The sequence below is a fragment of the Hylobates moloch genome, unplaced genomic scaffold (assembly GCF_009828535.3).
Source record: "Hylobates moloch isolate HMO894 unplaced genomic scaffold, HMol_V3 SCAFFOLD_17, whole genome shotgun sequence".
In the NCBI taxonomy this organism is placed as follows: Eukaryota; Metazoa; Chordata; class Mammalia; order Primates; family Hylobatidae; genus Hylobates; species Hylobates moloch.
Genome location: NW_026652292.1, coordinates 81028430 through 81045129, shown reverse-complemented (window position 1 = coordinate 81045129; position 16700 = coordinate 81028430). Strand labels below are relative to the sequence as shown.

At 49.8% G+C, this 16700-nt stretch overlaps 1 protein-coding gene across 2 annotated transcripts in view; it reads left to right on the top strand.

The window, feature by feature from the left end:
* HTT (huntingtin) overlaps positions 1–16700 on the top strand; it is a 165784-nt gene that overhangs the window by 134317 nt on the left and 14767 nt on the right. For both annotated transcript variants that reach the window (XM_032136037.2, XM_058430291.1), the window contains exons 48-59: positions 338–551; positions 973–1118; positions 2455–2632; positions 3598–3699; positions 5926–6113; positions 8366–8492; positions 10571–10671; positions 11574–11728; positions 12160–12299; positions 13840–13922; positions 16212–16342; positions 16477–16606. In XM_032136037.2, the coding sequence (XP_031991928.1) occupies positions 338–551; positions 973–1118; positions 2455–2632; positions 3598–3699; positions 5926–6113; positions 8366–8492; positions 10571–10671; positions 11574–11728; positions 12160–12299; positions 13840–13922; positions 16212–16342; positions 16477–16606 (1695 nt within the window). The remainder of the gene's footprint in view (positions 1–337; positions 552–972; positions 1119–2454; positions 2633–3597; positions 3700–5925; positions 6114–8365; positions 8493–10570; positions 10672–11573; positions 11729–12159; positions 12300–13839; positions 13923–16211; positions 16343–16476; positions 16607–16700) is intronic.

Genomic DNA, 16700 nt, shown 5'->3' with positions numbered 1-16700 from the left:
TCTTGGATGACACTTTAGCTTTGATTTTGTTTTTATGAATTAAAATTGTCATACCAAAATTTTTATTTCAAGCAAATCCAAGAGCATAAAAAATTCAAATATTACTTAAAGTACCAAGAGAGAACAGAAATATATTTTACTAAGCATATGTTGAATGAAATTGTCAAATATTTATATCAGGCATAGAGTAGAATTTTCTTAATATTTTTGATGGTATACCAATTTGTATTTTCTCAGAAACATTTGCCTTATTCTTTTTCTGTTGTGTTTTTCTTACCTGATTGAAAGCTCATAATCTGTTGTTATTGTTTGTTAACCTTTAATGCTCTGATTTCAGGAGTTCAACCTAAGCCTGCTAGCTCCATGCTTAAGCCTAGGGATGAGTGAAATTTCTGGTGGCCAGAAGAGTCCCCTTTTTGAAGCAGCCCGTGAGGTGACTCTGGCCCGCGTGAGCGGCACCGTGCAGCAGCTGCCTGCTGTCCATCATGTCTTCCAGCCCGACCTGCCTGCAGAGCCGGCGGCCTACTGGAGCAAGTTGAATGATCTATTTGGTAATTAAAATTAAAATTTATCTTATTTTTAAAAAGCATTCCAGGGCCAGTATAGTACTTTGCACCAAGTAAATATACAATAAAGGCAGTGGATCTAATACATTGAAAGCATTTACAGAGGTAGCTAAAGAGCAGCACTGGTGTCCTCAGCTCAGAATTTCTTCCTGTGTGTTTGCCATTTTGCCATTCGTTGACATGGTCATGGACATAGGGCTCTAAGCCCTTGAGGAAGGCTGGGCCAGACCTCAGGGGAGATGCAGCCCCAAACCACATGCAGTCGTGTGGACGGATGTGTAGATGTGCCATTGAGGAACAATGTCTTGAGCTTTCATCAGATTCTCTGAGAATTGCTTGACTGCCTTTCGAAGGTGATGCATCTGTGCTCACGTTTGCACCCACCCACGAGGGCCTTCTGTTTCAGGCGATGCTGCACTGTATCAGTCCCTGCCCACTCTAGCCCGGGCCCTGGCACAGTACCTGGTGGTGGTCTCCAAACTGCCCAGTCATTTGCACCTTCCTCCTGAGAAAGAGAAGGACATCGTGAAATTCGTGGTGGTAACCCTTGAGGTAAGAGGCAGCTCGGGAGCTCAGTGTTGCTGTGGGGAGGGGGCATAGAGCTGACACTGAAGAGGGTAAAGCAGTTTTATTTGAAAAGCAAGAGCTCTGACCAGTCCAGTCACTCTTCCATCTCAGCCTGGCAGTGAGTCTTGTCACCGTCAAGTTATTGTAGCCATCCTTCACCCTCGCCTCGCCACTCCTCACGGTGACCTGTGAGGTCCCCTTCTCATCTGCACCTACAATGTTATGTGGATCCTAATTTTAGAGACTTGAAAAATAATCATCTGGAAGTACTTTATGTCTTAAGTTGGCCTGGACATGTCAGCCAAGGAATACTTGGTTTGTGTTAGTGCTTGTAATTAGCCCCCAAAGTGTGTACACGTTCTGGATGCATTAAAGTCGGGCCTGTATCCTTAAAGGGCCATTGCTGTGCTGCCTGCCCTCAGCAAGGACACACTTTGCAGACCCACAGAGGCTCCGCCTCCACCTCACACCAAAGAAAGGGAGGAGTCCAAAGGGCATCAGTGCCATTACTCACAACATGATAAATACACCCTTATTCTGAAGCACGTGGAGTCACATGGTTTGTGATCCCTGTCCTTTAGGTTTCAGCTTAGTGGGGAAGTGGGAAAGCCAGCGTGTGATCACAGCACAGGGTGATCGCTGCTAATTATATTACGTGCCTGCTGTGTGCAGGATGAAATACTTTATATGCATCATCTTATTTGACTCTCACAACTGCCTGTGAGATAGGCTCTGTTACTCCCATTTGACAGGTGAGGAAAGCAAGGCTTAGAGAATTTCAGTGACTTGCCCAGGTCCACTGAGCTAGGAAGTAGCCTTTCTGGCATTTGAACCCAAGGCCTGCTATCCCTAGAACCCACGCTCTCAAATTCAGCCTCTGAGGCTATGACAGAGGCAAGCCCCGGTGCTGTGGGAGCCCCAAGGAAGAGCCTCTGGCGTGGTGGCCACGTAGCCCAGGAGAGATTTCTACAGGAGCCCACAGCGCTGAGAGGAGAGAGAGGCAGCAGAGTAAGGGGGCATTCTGGCAGAGAGGGGACTGGCACTTTGGGGAATAGGTGGGTCAGGACTGAATGTAATGGAGCCATGTCAGAGCTGTCCTTCTGGAAGGGCAAGGGCATCTGGACCCGCTGCCCCTCAATGCTTTGGACGGTTCCGCCACAACTGTGATTCACACGGCCTCCCCAAACGAAGGTACATGAGTGGGCATTCTGTGACTCGGTACTTCCCTTTAGACCCTGTCCTGGCATTTGATCCGTGAGCAGATCCCTCCCTGAATGAAGGTACGTGAGTGGGCCTTCTGTGACTTGGTACTTCCCTTTAGGCTCTGTCCTGGCATTTGATCCGTGAGCAGATCCCGCTGAGTCTGGATCTCCAGGCAGGGCTGGACTGCTGCTGCCTGGCCCTGCAGCTGCCTGGCCTCTGGAGCGTGGTCTCCTCCACAGAGTTTGTGACCCACGCCTGCTCCCTCATCCACTGTGTGCACTTCATCCTGGAGGCCGGTGAGTCCCCATCCAAGAACAGTGGGTTCCTATCATAGTTCCTGTCTGGTTCACCATGTTTTTATTTTGTGCTGCCTGTTTGCCAGGTACTAAGCTAGGAATCGGGGATGGAGAGGTAGATAAAATATGCATTAGGAAGGGCTGGGCCCCATCTCTTACTCTCCAATATATTGGAGTCTACACTGGAATTTGCTTTTTTAGTCATTTTATTTAGATTTTGAAGTTTCAGCTTTCATCAAAAATACTTCTAAACTTTATGTCTCTGTGATCTTTGGTCTTAGCTGACTGTTTTATGCATTTAGTCTTATATGATCATAAGATTAATAAGATTCAGAAGGTTGTTTGTTTTCTGTTACAGTTAAAATGTTTGTTTCTATACTGCATTGTAATATTAAAGTACTGTAAAATAAAAGTGGCTTATTCTTTTCAAGGAACAGTATCCTCAACAAGGGTCATTAGCCACAATTTTTTAAAAATTGGACGTCATAGTTTACGTTAGAGGGCGTTTTGAAGCTTTGTATTTTTAAATTAAATGTTATAGAGTGATGTTTTGATGTTTCATAATTGTTTTCATCTGTGCATTTGTAGCCAACTTGAAAACAAAGATCCAGGGATTAATACTTAAAAGCCAGACTTCTTGGAGGTTATAGTGATGATTTTGGTAGTAATGAATCTTGAGCCGTCTCATAATAACCTCAGGGTGAGAGATGGCCAACAGGAGACAGTCAAGGGACTTAGAAATCTGAATGAAATCTGAAGTACAAATCTTCAGACATATACCACTAACCAAGAGATTGCTACCTCAGTCTAGTATTGTCTGCTTGTCTAAAATTGGTTCTAAGAAACCTAGGCTAGTCTGTCTATCCGTTTGAACTTTTGTGAGGCTGCACAAATGTAAAATTTTGAATAAAAAGCACTGATGGAAGTGTGTGGAAATTCTTCTGTTTGTTCTGTTGTAATTTTAGTTGCAGTGCAGCCTGGAGAGCAGCTTCTTAGTCCAGAAAGAAGGACGAATACCCCAAAAGCCATCAGAGAGGAGGAGGAGGAAGTAGATCCAAACACACAGAGTAAGTCTCAGGACCCATTTTTTCTTACATGTAGTTCCTCCAGGACTTAAAAATCATTCACAGAGATGTGCACCGCGGTGAGTGTGCACTCTTGGAAGCGCACCGTAACTCGGCTATGTCCTGCTGCTCCTCCCTCGCTATCAGGGAGGCTGTAGTCCATTGCTTTGCCAGCTCTTTTGTTTCCGAGTGAACACCTTATCCATACACATGCGGCTGTCTCTGACCCTACAGACCAGCTGGGATGCCACTGGAGGAGCGCTCCCTTCCCCCCAACACTTTCCACACTCTGCAGTTATTCTGAGATCCTTGAGGGCAGGGAACAGGTTTGTCTTCTTTGTGTTCTCAGAAATTAATGCTCGGCCTCTGGTCAGCAAGCAACAACCTTTTGTTGAGTGATAATGAATGAATAAATGTTTCTCACATGAGTATTCAGTAACCTCAGTGTCAGGTTCAGCCATCTGTTTTGGTGGATATTTAAAAGAAAATCCCGCTTTTCCTACAGAAAAAAAAAAAAAAAATCCAAATCCCAGTGACTTAAGCCAGTTATAGACTTAGACACATACTACGGCTTTTCATGCACTTTTCTCCCAATTCTAGAGTAGGTATTTTACTAGGAAAATGGTGGCAGTGCCTGTTGGGAGGAAAATTTTTTGGCCAAGTGTCTTTTGTTCTTGCCAGGGCCCCTAGGCTGCTGGGGCCGCTTCAGCTTCTTTAGCCCAGTGTCTGGTGGGGAATGCCCCCTGTAGCGTGCCCCACAGACGGGGGGGTGCCTCACCTGGGGCCTGTCCGCACATTTTACACAGCACCCTTACTTGGAGCATCAGGCATCTTTTCCATGCTCTGTGGCTCAGGAAACACGCCTTTTCAATCATGAGTGCTTTGGGGCTTTTTCTCCCAGCCTTTGTGCAATCCTAGTTATGGATGGAGTTTTCCTGTCTTTAGTCTTCTGCATAGTACTTTTCTCTTCTGGTTCCCGGTTCAAGGTTTTGTAATTAGAGAATGACCCAGAAGCAATGGCATTTTAATGCACAGCCAAGGACTTCTCTGAATTTTTATCTCAAACGTCTGTGGGTCCTTCAGGCTTCAGTTTGTGATTTCATGACTTCTTGTTGCTACCTAAGGAATATGAAAACACCCACCTCCCTACCCTGTGTCTTCCAGCCGAGTGGCACCTCAGGCTGTGGATCCTGTGCTTCTGTGGTGAGGATGAGAATAGCGCCAACTGTGTGGATTGAGATCAATCAGTTAATCCATCCATGTAAAGCACCTGGAACGGATGACAGTCTTGTTATGAATACTCAACAAATGCTATCATGATTTTTAGTTAGATTTCCATTGCTTTAAAACAGTTGAGACATCTTAGGGGTTTGAGTTAGAGCAGCGGGCCCTGAAGTGGGTTCTGTTTGGGTGAAGATGATTGTGCTTATTCCCTATGGCCCTCTTTAGGCCAGAGTGGGAAGCTTGCTTTGTTTTTTTAATCACCTCGATAGGACGTTACTTCTTAAAGGTCATCCAATAAATATTAATAAAGCTAACTCGTTAGCATGAGAAGTCATTCTCTATCCTACGAAGTTGCCCAAACTGTAGAATCTCGTGGCCTGTGGGTAATAGCCACTTACTACACATTCATTGACTCAACAAATCATATTTTAGTAGGTATGATATTCTAGACTCAAGACACCATGCTGTGGATCTTCCCAAGGGTGTGAAGTGTTCCTCAGCGTCTGCCTTGGGAGTTTCCATGTCCATCAGAACCATGCCCCAAGCCCCTCAAGCACTCTGATCTAGGAAAGCCAGTGAAGCAAGGATGACAACATGGCCCTTTATGATACTAGCTGAGGGACAGACACAGGTCCTGGGAGACCAGAGAAAGACAAGGGGCAGAGGAGGTGTCCTAAAGGAAGTCTGAGGCTGAGGAGCCACAGGATGGCTTCCAGCTGTCACAGGCTGCTGCTGGCCTTATCATAGAGAGTGGGCCAGAGGGCTGGGAACCAAGGCCAGAGCTCAGGTTCAGGACCATTCCAGCAATCCCAGCAGAAAATGGGGAGAATTGTATGGTATAGGCGGATATGAAGGAGGTAGAATCTGCAGGCCTTCATTGGCCAACTCAGAGTCTAAGTGGATACCACAATTACGGCTTGAGCAGCTGGTTGTAGATCATGCCTTCCACACTGGGCATATAGGATGTGTTTTTTAAAAAGTTCTCTCTTAACCTTTCTTGTTTAGATCCTAAGTATATCACCGCAGCCTGTGAGATGGTGGCAGAAATGGTGGAGTCTCTGCAGTCGGTGTTGGCCTTGGGTCATAAAAGGAATAGCGGTGTGCCGGCGTTTCTCACGTCAGTGCTTAGGAACATCATCATCAGCCTGGCCCGCCTGCCACTTGTCAACAGCTACACACGTGTGCCCCCACTGGTGAGTCTGGTCGTTCCTTGCAGAAGACCAAGTACGGTGAAATGCACCTTACGGTAAGCCCTGGGCTGGGCACACTTGAGAGGGCGGGACAGAATCCCTGCAGCCCAGCGGCTGCCTGCTGTGGTTCTGGTGCCTGCTGTGATTCTGGTGCCTGCTGTGGTTCTGGTGCCAGGCTGCTTTCCTCGGGCACCACGTGTGGAGGTCGCTAGTAGAAATACTGGGTTTTCTAAAATGAACTGAGGCCCTACATCCCTAAGAGATTAGTGTTAGACCTTATTCTAGAGCAACTAGACCGCTTTGCTTAATGGCAGACCAGAAACCACACCCCCTCGAGTGAGAGAGATTTTCCTTTGGAGATAATTCATGTTTTTCTACACAATTTTGCTGTTGTCTTCAGAATCGGTTTAAAGTAGGTGTTATTGCCAGGCGCAGTAGTTCATGCCTGTAATCCCAGCACTTTGGGAAGCCAAGGTTGGTGGATCACTTGCGGTCAGGAGTTTGAGACCACCCTGGCCAACATGGTGAAACCCAGTCTCTACTAAAAATACAAAAATTAGCCAGGTGTGGTGGCGGGTGCCTGTAATCCCAGCTACTCAGGAGACTGAGACAGGAGAATCGCTTGAACCCAGGAGGCGGAGGTTGCAGTAAGCCGAGATCGCGCCACTGCACTCTAGCCTGGGCAACAGAGCAAGACTCCGTCTCAAAAAAAAAAAAAAAGGTAGGTGTTACTGATCAGAACCCTTGTTCCAGATAATATGAGGAGCTTAGCTTGAGGAGAGTGAGGGTTGATGGAGGGGGACTGACTTCTGCCCAGTGAAATGGCATCATCCCCCACCAGCCTGCTGAAATAAGATGATGGGACCTGTTCCTTAGGGCCTGCAGCATCCTCAGGCAGGAAAGAAAGGCCGACCCGGCAGGGTGTGAGCCAGCAGGTGTAGGTCAGTGCGAATGGAGCCAGGTCCCAGGGAAGAGGCTTGTGGCTGCCTGAGAAGGGTGCGTGCCTGCCTGTGTGTGTGTGCATGCGTGTGTATGTATGCTGGAGAGTCTAGGGAGGCTTGCTCCAAGGACGCAGTATTGTTTGATCCTGAGAGATGAGGAGGATTCTGCCGCAGGGGCTGAAGGTATTCCAGATGGAGAGCTCATTCCGAAGAAGAGACCAGTGCCTGGCGGTGCTGGAAGCAGTTGCAGAACAGGGAGTTGTAGGCTTTCCTGGGAAGAGAGCAGCAGGAGTGCTGGAGAAGCAGGCCACCCTTGCTGCATGGGGTTGCTCTCGGCCCCACTCTTGGTGCACAGCGAGTCACTGTGGGTTCGTTAGCATCTGGTTCTGAGACAGTAACTGCTCCTTTGGAGGGGCTCGGGGAGACCATGCAGGAGGGCACAGTCTTGAGGTCATGCCGTCCAGAACACACTTGAAGTTATGCCAGGACGGGCTGCACGCTGTAGATAAAATTCCTCCAGCAAGCTCTTAACTGGCATTGAGTTCCCTGAGTGCGGTCATCTGGAAGGCAGGTGTGACAGACACTGCAGTCTCCCCCTGGGTGGGTACCAGAGAGGAGCATAGGGGAGCATAACCGATTTAAAGAGAGGGCTTTCCTGTGGTGATGTAAGAGATTAGCTGGTCATTATCATAGAGCCCCCTCTGCCTTTGTGCAGATGGGCTGTAGGAATCCTGGGGTTCCGTTGGGTCCTTTGTCACCTCACTGAAGGCATGTAAGCTGAGCTGGCCAGACCATGAGCTGATCTTGCCACTTGAACAGCATCATGCCTGTCTCTGGATTCTTCTGTGCATGGCACTTGTCTGAGCACCTCATGCACAGAGAACTGGACTTCAGAGTTTACAGAAATAAGCTGTATGGTTCATTTTCATGCCTGCTTGCCAATAAACATATCTGAGCTGAACTTCATTGAACGCCTGCCTTTATTCTAACACACCATCTGCTGTTTGTGGGCGAGGGGTGCTGTCTCTAACTCCTGCCTGCCTCTCTCAGCACTCCCTGAGTGGGGTGTGCCAGCAGCCTCAGGATGAGGACAGGAAGTGGGAGGGCAGAGCAGATTTGGGAGGGCCACTTGATGGGGAAGGAAGTCCCAGGAAGCAGTTGCAGCTGTTTTCTGGGGGAGAAGGTGCCAGCTCTAGGACAGTGTTGGGGTAGTGAGGAGGGAGCCCAGTGGAGAGAAGTCGGGCTTCCTGCTTCCTCACAGTGTATCTGTCCTGACTCAACTCGGGTAATGTCACTTCCTTTTCATCTTCTCAGGTGTGGAAGCTTGGATGGTCACCCAAACCGGGAGGGGATTTTGGCACAGCATTCCCTGAGATCCCCGTGGAGTTCCTCCAGGAAAAGGAAGTCTTTAAGGAGTTCATCTACCGCATCAACACACTAGGTACTATTGGGGCCTCTCCTTCAGGTCACCATTGTCGGACATCTACCAGGAGGAAATCCAGAGCCCCCAGTACTGGGATCTTCTCATTTGACTCCAGAAAAGATTTAAGCATGATAATAATACAAACCTATGTAAATACATTTTGCAGTGTTGGCAAAACTCCTTTTATACTGAGAAAATAGATCCCAGTTCCTGTGTTTTGTGGCTTGAATCCCAGCTCTGTGTATTCCGGGCTTGTTTGAAGTCAGGAAAGGTTCGTGTGTAATGGACAACGTGAGACCAAATTCTGCCTTAGATTTTGCATTTAGGCTAAACAGTGGCAGCACTTGTCTCAGAATGTTTTCTTGTGTTCACCAGTCTGATCCTGTTGTGTCTCAGTGGTACGTTTTCTCATATGGAAACAAGCAGACGGGAGCAGATGGAGTCAGGTCTCTTGGCACTCGCCTTCCCCAGAGCCTAGAGGCAGCATGGGGAGAAAGCAGGCTTGGGGCTCAGACAGTCCTGGTCTGCTTCCAGCCCTCCTACCTGAGCAGCGCAGGGCAAGTCCTTCTAACCTCTAGAGACCCTCAGTTTTGTCATATGTAAAATGGGGGTCATGTCTATTTCATAGAATTGTTGCAGATTTAGAAATTACATTTCTAAACAAATGTTACCCCTTATTTCTAAATAAGTTCTCTAAATGAATAAGTCACCACTTTTGCCCCTATTTGATGGCAAGAGGTGTGATCTTGTGGTGGGACTGTAATCAGTCAGTTCTCAGTGACTGTGCCCTGCTGTGGTGTTTCCTGGAATGTTCCTGTCTTGTCCTAGAAAGTCTGGCAGGGGCACCCTGACTCCACTGTCCAGTCCTCTCCCCAGTCCCTCGGGCTTCTGCAGATTTGAGGCTTGTTTTGATCCCAGAAGGTTGTGGCAGGAGACACCTTGCCTCTACTTTCCCCTTTATAATTCAATGTCCAAAGAGAGCCCTGAGCAGGAACCGCACACCAGCTGCCTCACGGAGCTCCTCCTCTTCCTCACTGTGAGGATCGGTATCAGTGGCCTCCTGGTCTCTCCCCCTTGCCTAACATGAGCTCCTTTGCTTACTTGGGTGCCCTTGCTCTTGAACTGCCCATCGGACGTACATGACCCAAGACTGTGCTGCAGTCCTTGCCTTATTCGTGCTCATTTTCTTCTTTGTTCATTTTTTTCCCTGTAATGTAAATTGTTATATTTGTCTGTATCTGTGTCTGAATCAGTCCTGCATGCTCTTCTCTCTGTCTCTTGTTCTTTCTTTACCCAGTTTATCACGGGGACCTCGATGTCCATTGCTCTAGTTCTCCTGTCCTAAGCACCCCATCCCGTCTCTCTGGCCTTACCACAAGGGGCGTGGCTGCCTCAGACATCATGATGGGGACATGAAGCACAGCTGTCAGAAACAACTGTTCGTTAGATACACTCGAATGCAGCTCATCAATAGGAATGGAGGGTCTATCGGATGTATTTTCACTCAATCCCTGTTTCTACCTCGATACACTCTTTTTGATCTGTTCTTCTAGACAGGTCAGAGGAACCATTACTTTGACTTTTAAATTTTTAGCAGCTTTATTGAGGTAGAATTCACATACTACAGATTTCACCCCCTCTAAGCGGACAGCTTGGTGGCCTTTAGTTTTATCCACAGAGTTGTGCAGCTAGCTGCACAGTCTCAGGGCTGGACTCCAGGGAATATTTTAGCCCATCTAGTGAGTGGGGCAGAAGTGGCCCTGTCCCTGCACGAGGTCGCCTGCATGGGCATCCCTGCCCTGTCCCTGTGTCTGTACCACTGGGGGTTGACCAGGCTGCCAGGGCCGACTTGGGCTGTGCCACCTGCCTTTCACGTGCCTCGGGCAGTGCAGCCGATGTTTGTACTTCGGTTTCCTCGATGATGAAATGGAGGGGATAGTGTTCCCCGCATCATAGACCTGTGTGAGGTTTAAGGGACTCACTGCCCTTGGTGTGGAGCCTTCTGCAGGGGTCGTGCTATGTCGGCGTGGCTGTCAGCTCTCCGTTACAGGCTTGAGAAGGCTTGACACTATCTCATGTAACATTTACATTTCTAGGCTGGACCAGTCGTACTCAGTTTGAAGAAACTTGGGCCACCCTCCTTGGTGTCCTGGTGACGCAGCCCCTCGTGATGGAGCAGGAGGAGAGCCCACCAGAAGTAAGGCCACACCCCGTGCTGGTTGGCACATGGGCAGTTATGGCCACTTGCAGGCCTTTGGTGGTGAATAAAATAAGGCACCAAGCTGGTATTTTTTTTTTTCTCTTACCTTATTTTTGAAAGAGTAGCCGAATGGTGTCTTGACTGATATTCCAGAGCAGGGACAAAGCCCGCTGAGGTTTGGGGGCTGTGATTACCAATGGCTGGAATGCATTTTATTACGGTGCATTCCATGTTAAGGATCAATACGATTGTGCCCTTTCTGGAAAATATCTTTTAGTTTATCAATATTCAGAGGAGTGTAGGTTGAATTAAAATGAGAAGGCACTTTATAAAGGTCATGAGTAGTACCTGGTTTCATTTTTCTAATGTCTTGCAGAGATTTTATTAGGCTTCTTGAAGTGTTCACGTACATTACGCTAACATGATATTAATAGTAACTGTGCTCTGGTACAGCGAAGCCAGCAGAATGGGAAGTTGTGGAATGCAGGTCCTTGATTCTGATAGAAGGTGTGGTTTGAACTCACAGAAATGACAGTTTGAAGGGTAGACGTAGGTCACAAGTCATCAAGATTGTCTTTAAATTCATCCATAGAAGCTAACAGGTTGTCATAAGCAAGGCCTCTAAAATGTATGAGGGAATTCAAAGATAATTTATTAAAAACTAATTCATGTTTGGAGTTTTGTGCCCAAAGGAGTCCTTGATTTGAAAAATGGACGTTTGCCCTCAGATTGTTTCAGGGCCCTGCCTCGTGCCCCGTGAGCTCAGCCTGACAGAAGTCCCTTGGCAGCACTTAAGGCTCCTCTTCCTCTCATTGAGGCAGGGTAGACTCTGGGTTTTGCAGGCAGAGCTGGTTGTGGGTGTCTTGCTGCTCTTGTTGACGTGTGGGCTATCCTTCCAGGAAGACACAGAGAGGACCCAGATCAACGTCCTGGCCGTGCAGGCCATCACCTCATTGGTGCTCAGTGCAATGACCGTGCCTGTGGCCGGCAACCCAGCTGTAAGCTGCTTGGAGCAGCAGCCCCGGAACAAGCCTCTGAAAGCTCTCGACACCAGGTTTGCTTGAGTTCCCACGTATCTCCGGGACATAGCAGGTGCTGGGGACAGTGGGTTCCCCGCTGAAGCGTCCAGCAGCTTCGCCCAGGCCGTTTTCCTTCGTTGCTAGAATTGAAAACACTGTCCATGTGGCCTGTGCAGGAGGTGCAGACCCAAAGGTGGCCTCCTGGTCAGTGAGGAGCTGGAAACGCGACAGGAGCTGATGTGGGGTTAGTGAGCATTTAGGGGTAGACAGTAACAGAGCAAGAATGAGCGGGCAAGTAGTAGAACACCCACCTAAGGGCTCACGGGCAGGTGCTCACTTAGGAAGTGAGTTTCATTTGCTATTACACCAGGTTCCTTTAGGCAAAGTGGAGGGAAAGTTCTGGTGTTTTTCACTTGTAAGATTTTGAAGGAAACAAAACACTGTGTACCTTTTTTCTGAAATGTAGGTTTGGGAGGAAGCTGAGCATTATCAGAGGGATTGTGGAGCAAGAGATTCAAGCAATGGTTTCAAAGAGAGAGAACATTGCCACCCATCATTTATACCAGGCGTGGGATCCTGTCCCTTCTCTGTCTCCGGCTACTACAGGTACCTGAGGGAAAGGGGGGGGTGGGGGGTGGGGGGCGGTTGTACTTGGGCTAGAGTGAGAAAAGACTGGCATGCTCACCACACCAGTTATGCAGGAAGACCTGAGTGTGGTTTGAGTTGGAGGCTGTGGTGCTAAATATGCTGCCCCTTTCATAAGCAGGAGTCTTAGTCAGGCCCAGGAAGGAAATAAAATCTGGAAATGAATTAGAAGCATTATCTCCTGCCAGTCAAGATGTGAGAAGCAAAAGAATTCTCACGGGCTGTAAGACCAGCAGGATTTAAAAGTTGAATTAGCTGCTTATGTTAAGAACTCAACCAAGTTCATCTACACAAGCTGAATCTCCAGCTTTTCCTAAGAAACCATGTGTGGCAGTGGCTGCAGGGTGGGGCACAGCTGGGCCTGAGCACCCCGCTCCCTGCACCTCTCCCCTCCCTGGGCCCTGTCTGTCAGTGCCCACTCTCCCACCAAGCCTTCCGGTTGTGTGCCTGCCCTATCACAGGCATCGGAGTTTGTCACCTGGTTTAAAAGAAGAGAGTTGTGTGGGGATTTGGGGATGCGTGTTTTTCACTCAACAGTATTTTAGCATAGAGCCTTGTGATTCCGTAGTTATTTAGGAGTTTAAGCACCTTGAAGGCTTTAATTGCAGAAAGTTCTATGTGGACGTGCAATGTGTTATACGCAGTGTCTATGACACTCAAATGTTTATTAGAGCGTTGAAATAAACCGATCACTTGGAGGGCCATGGATCCAGCCTTTAAGGAGCTCATAGGTCACAAGGACCCAGGAGCAATGACCTGTCATAGAAGGCAGAAAAGAGGGGCACAGAGGTGGGTGGGGGGCATACACAGGCAGCTCCTGGAGCTCCAAGGGGAGGAAGTGCTTCCAGGGAAGGGGGCGTGGAGGCCTCTTGGGAGGAGGCGAGTTGATCTGGGGTCTGGCAGAGGGTTAGCTGGGGACATTCAGCTGGAGGCTGGTGCCCGGGAATTGGGGGGGATGCCCAGCAGAAAGACATGAGGAGGTTGTTTGGCCTGGGGCGTGGGGGTTGTGAAAGGTCAAGTGGGGGCATTATCCTGCTCCCGCTCCTGCCGGCTGTATCTGGTCAGCCTGGGCACTGAGGTGGGGTTCTGGAAGGCACTGTTCACCAAAATGCTTATCTGGGTGCCCCAGAGAGCTTGCCTGCCTGGACTGTCGGCTCGCCTGCAACTGCTGACTCCTAAGCTTTTGCAGCTCAGCCCACAACCAGTTCCTACTCACAGAGGTGGGAGCTGAGAGGTGACAGGTGAATGCTGCAGTCTCACTTGGCATAGAGAAAAAGTGACAGAGTCCAGCTTGCCCACTGGCCCTGCCAGCTTAACTGGTTATAAAGTGACAAACCCCCGAGACCCACGGGGCTCTGCACAAGCTGGGCCCTCCTGCCAGTGGCAAGGGCAGGTGGCTCACGCCTGGGTGCCTGTCTGGGCAGGAGTTGGGCTGGTACGGGGTGGGCCTGCGGCCCTGCGTCCCTGTGCAGGTCAGGACTCGGAGTGCTGGTGTTCACAGGTGCCCTCATCAGCCACGAGAAGCTGCTGCTGCAGATCAACCCCGAGCGGGAGCTGGGGAGCATGAGCTACAAACTCGGCCAGGTCAGTCTCGTGCCCCCACCACCTGGCCTCTGCCCGTTTCTGTCCTCAGACTTTGGCGCTTAACACACCCGGGAGAAAAGCTCAGTGCACTTTTTAAATGAAAGGAAGTTTTACTTTAAAAAAAAAAAAATTAATGTTCATTGTTTTTATCCTTTTTATTCCTAGGTCCCGCAAGAAGAGGAAGTATTACTTTTGTTTTTATTTATGTTCTGTATTCCAGAAAGTAGTTAAGAGACCTCGCATGTAGCGATAGAGATGTGTGTAAGAGACAGTGAGAGGACGTGAGTTGGACTTAAGCAAGGACCCTGAGACACAAAAAGGGGGGGGTGAGGACAGAGTGGAGTCAGCTGAGATGCTCAGGAGGAAGTAGACGCCATGAAGGGCCATGGTATGGGGGGCCGCAGGCTTGGTCGTGAGTGTCCCTGGGGCCATCTCTTGGGGTGCTCCCTGAGTGTCCCTGTCCCTGTGGCCAGTTCTGGGGGGGAGCCCAGTGTGCAGGCAGACAGCTCGGCCGCTTCCTAGCAGGTCACGTTGGTCTGTGCTTCTGTTTCCTCCTCAGATAAGTGAAGGGATTGAAGGGTCTGGGCGTGGTGGCTCACACCTGTAATCTAGAACATTTTAGGAGGCTGAGGCAGGAGGCTTACCTGAGCTCAGGAGGTTGAGGCTGCAGTGAGCCATGGCTGCACCACGGCACTCCAGCCTGGGCAACAGACCAGTACTCTGTCACTTTAAAAAAAATGTAAACAGAAACATAGGGCCATTTGCATATGATGGCACATGGCGTGGAGCCCTACAGGTGTATGCTGGAGGGGGGCCCGGCTGTGCTGGCCGACTTGCACCTTTTCCTCCACCCCATGCTGTGTCTTTCGCTCACTGGGTTCCTGGTTTAGTGAAACCAGTTGTGCAGGACAGTTCTCTTTGTAGCTTTTGTTTCCGTGGAAATGGGTTAGAATATGGTGTTTAGAAACACTTATGAGCTCTGAGAGTTTCCTCTTCTGAGTTCCTGGCCTGCAGCCTTCACAGCAGAAACCCTGTGATGTCACATGCCTGTTTCTGTTCCCTGCTCTCTGCCTGTACTGTCCTGTTCTGTGCCTGCTGGTTTCAGTGACAGGAAGCAGGGAGCTACTGGACCAGCCTGTGTTTTTCTAGACATAGTTGGAAAAAGTAGTCCCACTCTTCTGTCCCTCACCTTTGACAGATGTTTCCACCCCAAGATAAGTGAAAATGACCAATAGGATGCGCTGTATTTTTCACGGAAGTGTTTCTGAAGGGCAGGCTGAGAGTGAGAGGCCTGGGGCTCACTGGGTGCCTCTGGCCTTGTCCTGGGCCCGGGGACACTGGTCTGTGCCCAAGATATTCCCTATTCCTCCCACCCCGCTGCATTTGCCCACATCCTTCGATGTTTGTGTTGTGTCCAGCGTCTGCAAGCAGACTGTCATGGGATCATACTGGGGCTGAAGTACGGTCCTACCCCTGCCCTGTCTGGGGCTGAAGTACAGTGCCATCCCTGCCATGTCTGGGATGTTCAGCCCCTACATGCCACTGGATTGAGCCACTACTTGCTTTTGGGAAAGAGGGGTGGGGGTTAGGGGTCTGGGCAAGGGGAGTGCAGGGGCTGCTCCTTGGCCTCAGAGTTGTTCATACAGACTCCTCGCCCACTCCCTGCAGGGTGCTGGGTGTCGGGGGGAAATGGCCCTTGGTGCCAAGAACGTGAGTTGGGGCTAGTGCCAGTGATGATGGAGAACAGCCTTTTATGGGCACACAGCCCACAGCACTGTGCCAAGTGCTCGAGGCTTCCAGAGAACCAGGCAGAAAGGAGGACAGTCGAGGTGTGCTGACCGCATGGTGGCTGCGTGATCTAGAGCACGGGTCACAAAGGCGCGAGGGAGCTCTGGTCTGGGGTTTACCACAGTGACTTCCAGTGAGGGAAGCTGGAAAAGGAATCTCACGTGTTGGTTCCGTGTTTTGGGGACTCTGTTCAGATGTCACTTAGGATTGAAAGCGTCCGTTCATAGAGCCTCTTTCTGTGTCACCCTCATCAGCTGCTCCTGGGGTTGACTGGCCCCTGACTCATGCCTTTACGTGTGCTGGAGCTTCCCAGCAGCAGTCCAGCCCCTGCCCCACCCTCTCTGTGGGCTCCCTTGCCTGTAACCTGGGGTGTCTGAACGACCCTTGCTAAGGGGCAGACTGTTCAACGGTAGGCATGTGCTGAGTCCTGGGGCCGCACCCACCCACCAGGAGCCTGGCACTGTGGCCGCAGCGCTGAGCAGCGCGCTGTTTCTGTGGCAGGTGTCCATACACTCCATGTGGCTGGGGAACAGCATCACACCCCTGAGGGAGGAGGAGTGGGACGAGGAAGAGGAGGAGGAGGCCGACGCCCCCGCACCTTCATCACCACCCACGTCTCCAGTCAACTCCAGGTTTTCCAGTGGCCTTTTTCTTTTTTACAGAAATTTGAAATTTCTTATCAGTCATTTGATTTGTTTGAGGTGCTTCTTGAAATGAGCCTCTCATCTCACGTACCTGGAAAATACCCATCTCGCATATTCCACAGGAAACACCGGGCTGGAGTTGACATCCACTCCTGTTCGCAGTTTTTGCTTGAGTTGTACAGCCGCTGGATCCTGCCGTCCAGCTCAGCCAGGAGGACTCCGGCCATCCTGATCAGTGAGGTGGTCCGATCCGTAAGTGAGCCTTCCCATTCCCCTCACACCCGCACGTGCCACACGCACCACACACACCACACACACCACACACATGCCGCACGCGCACACACAC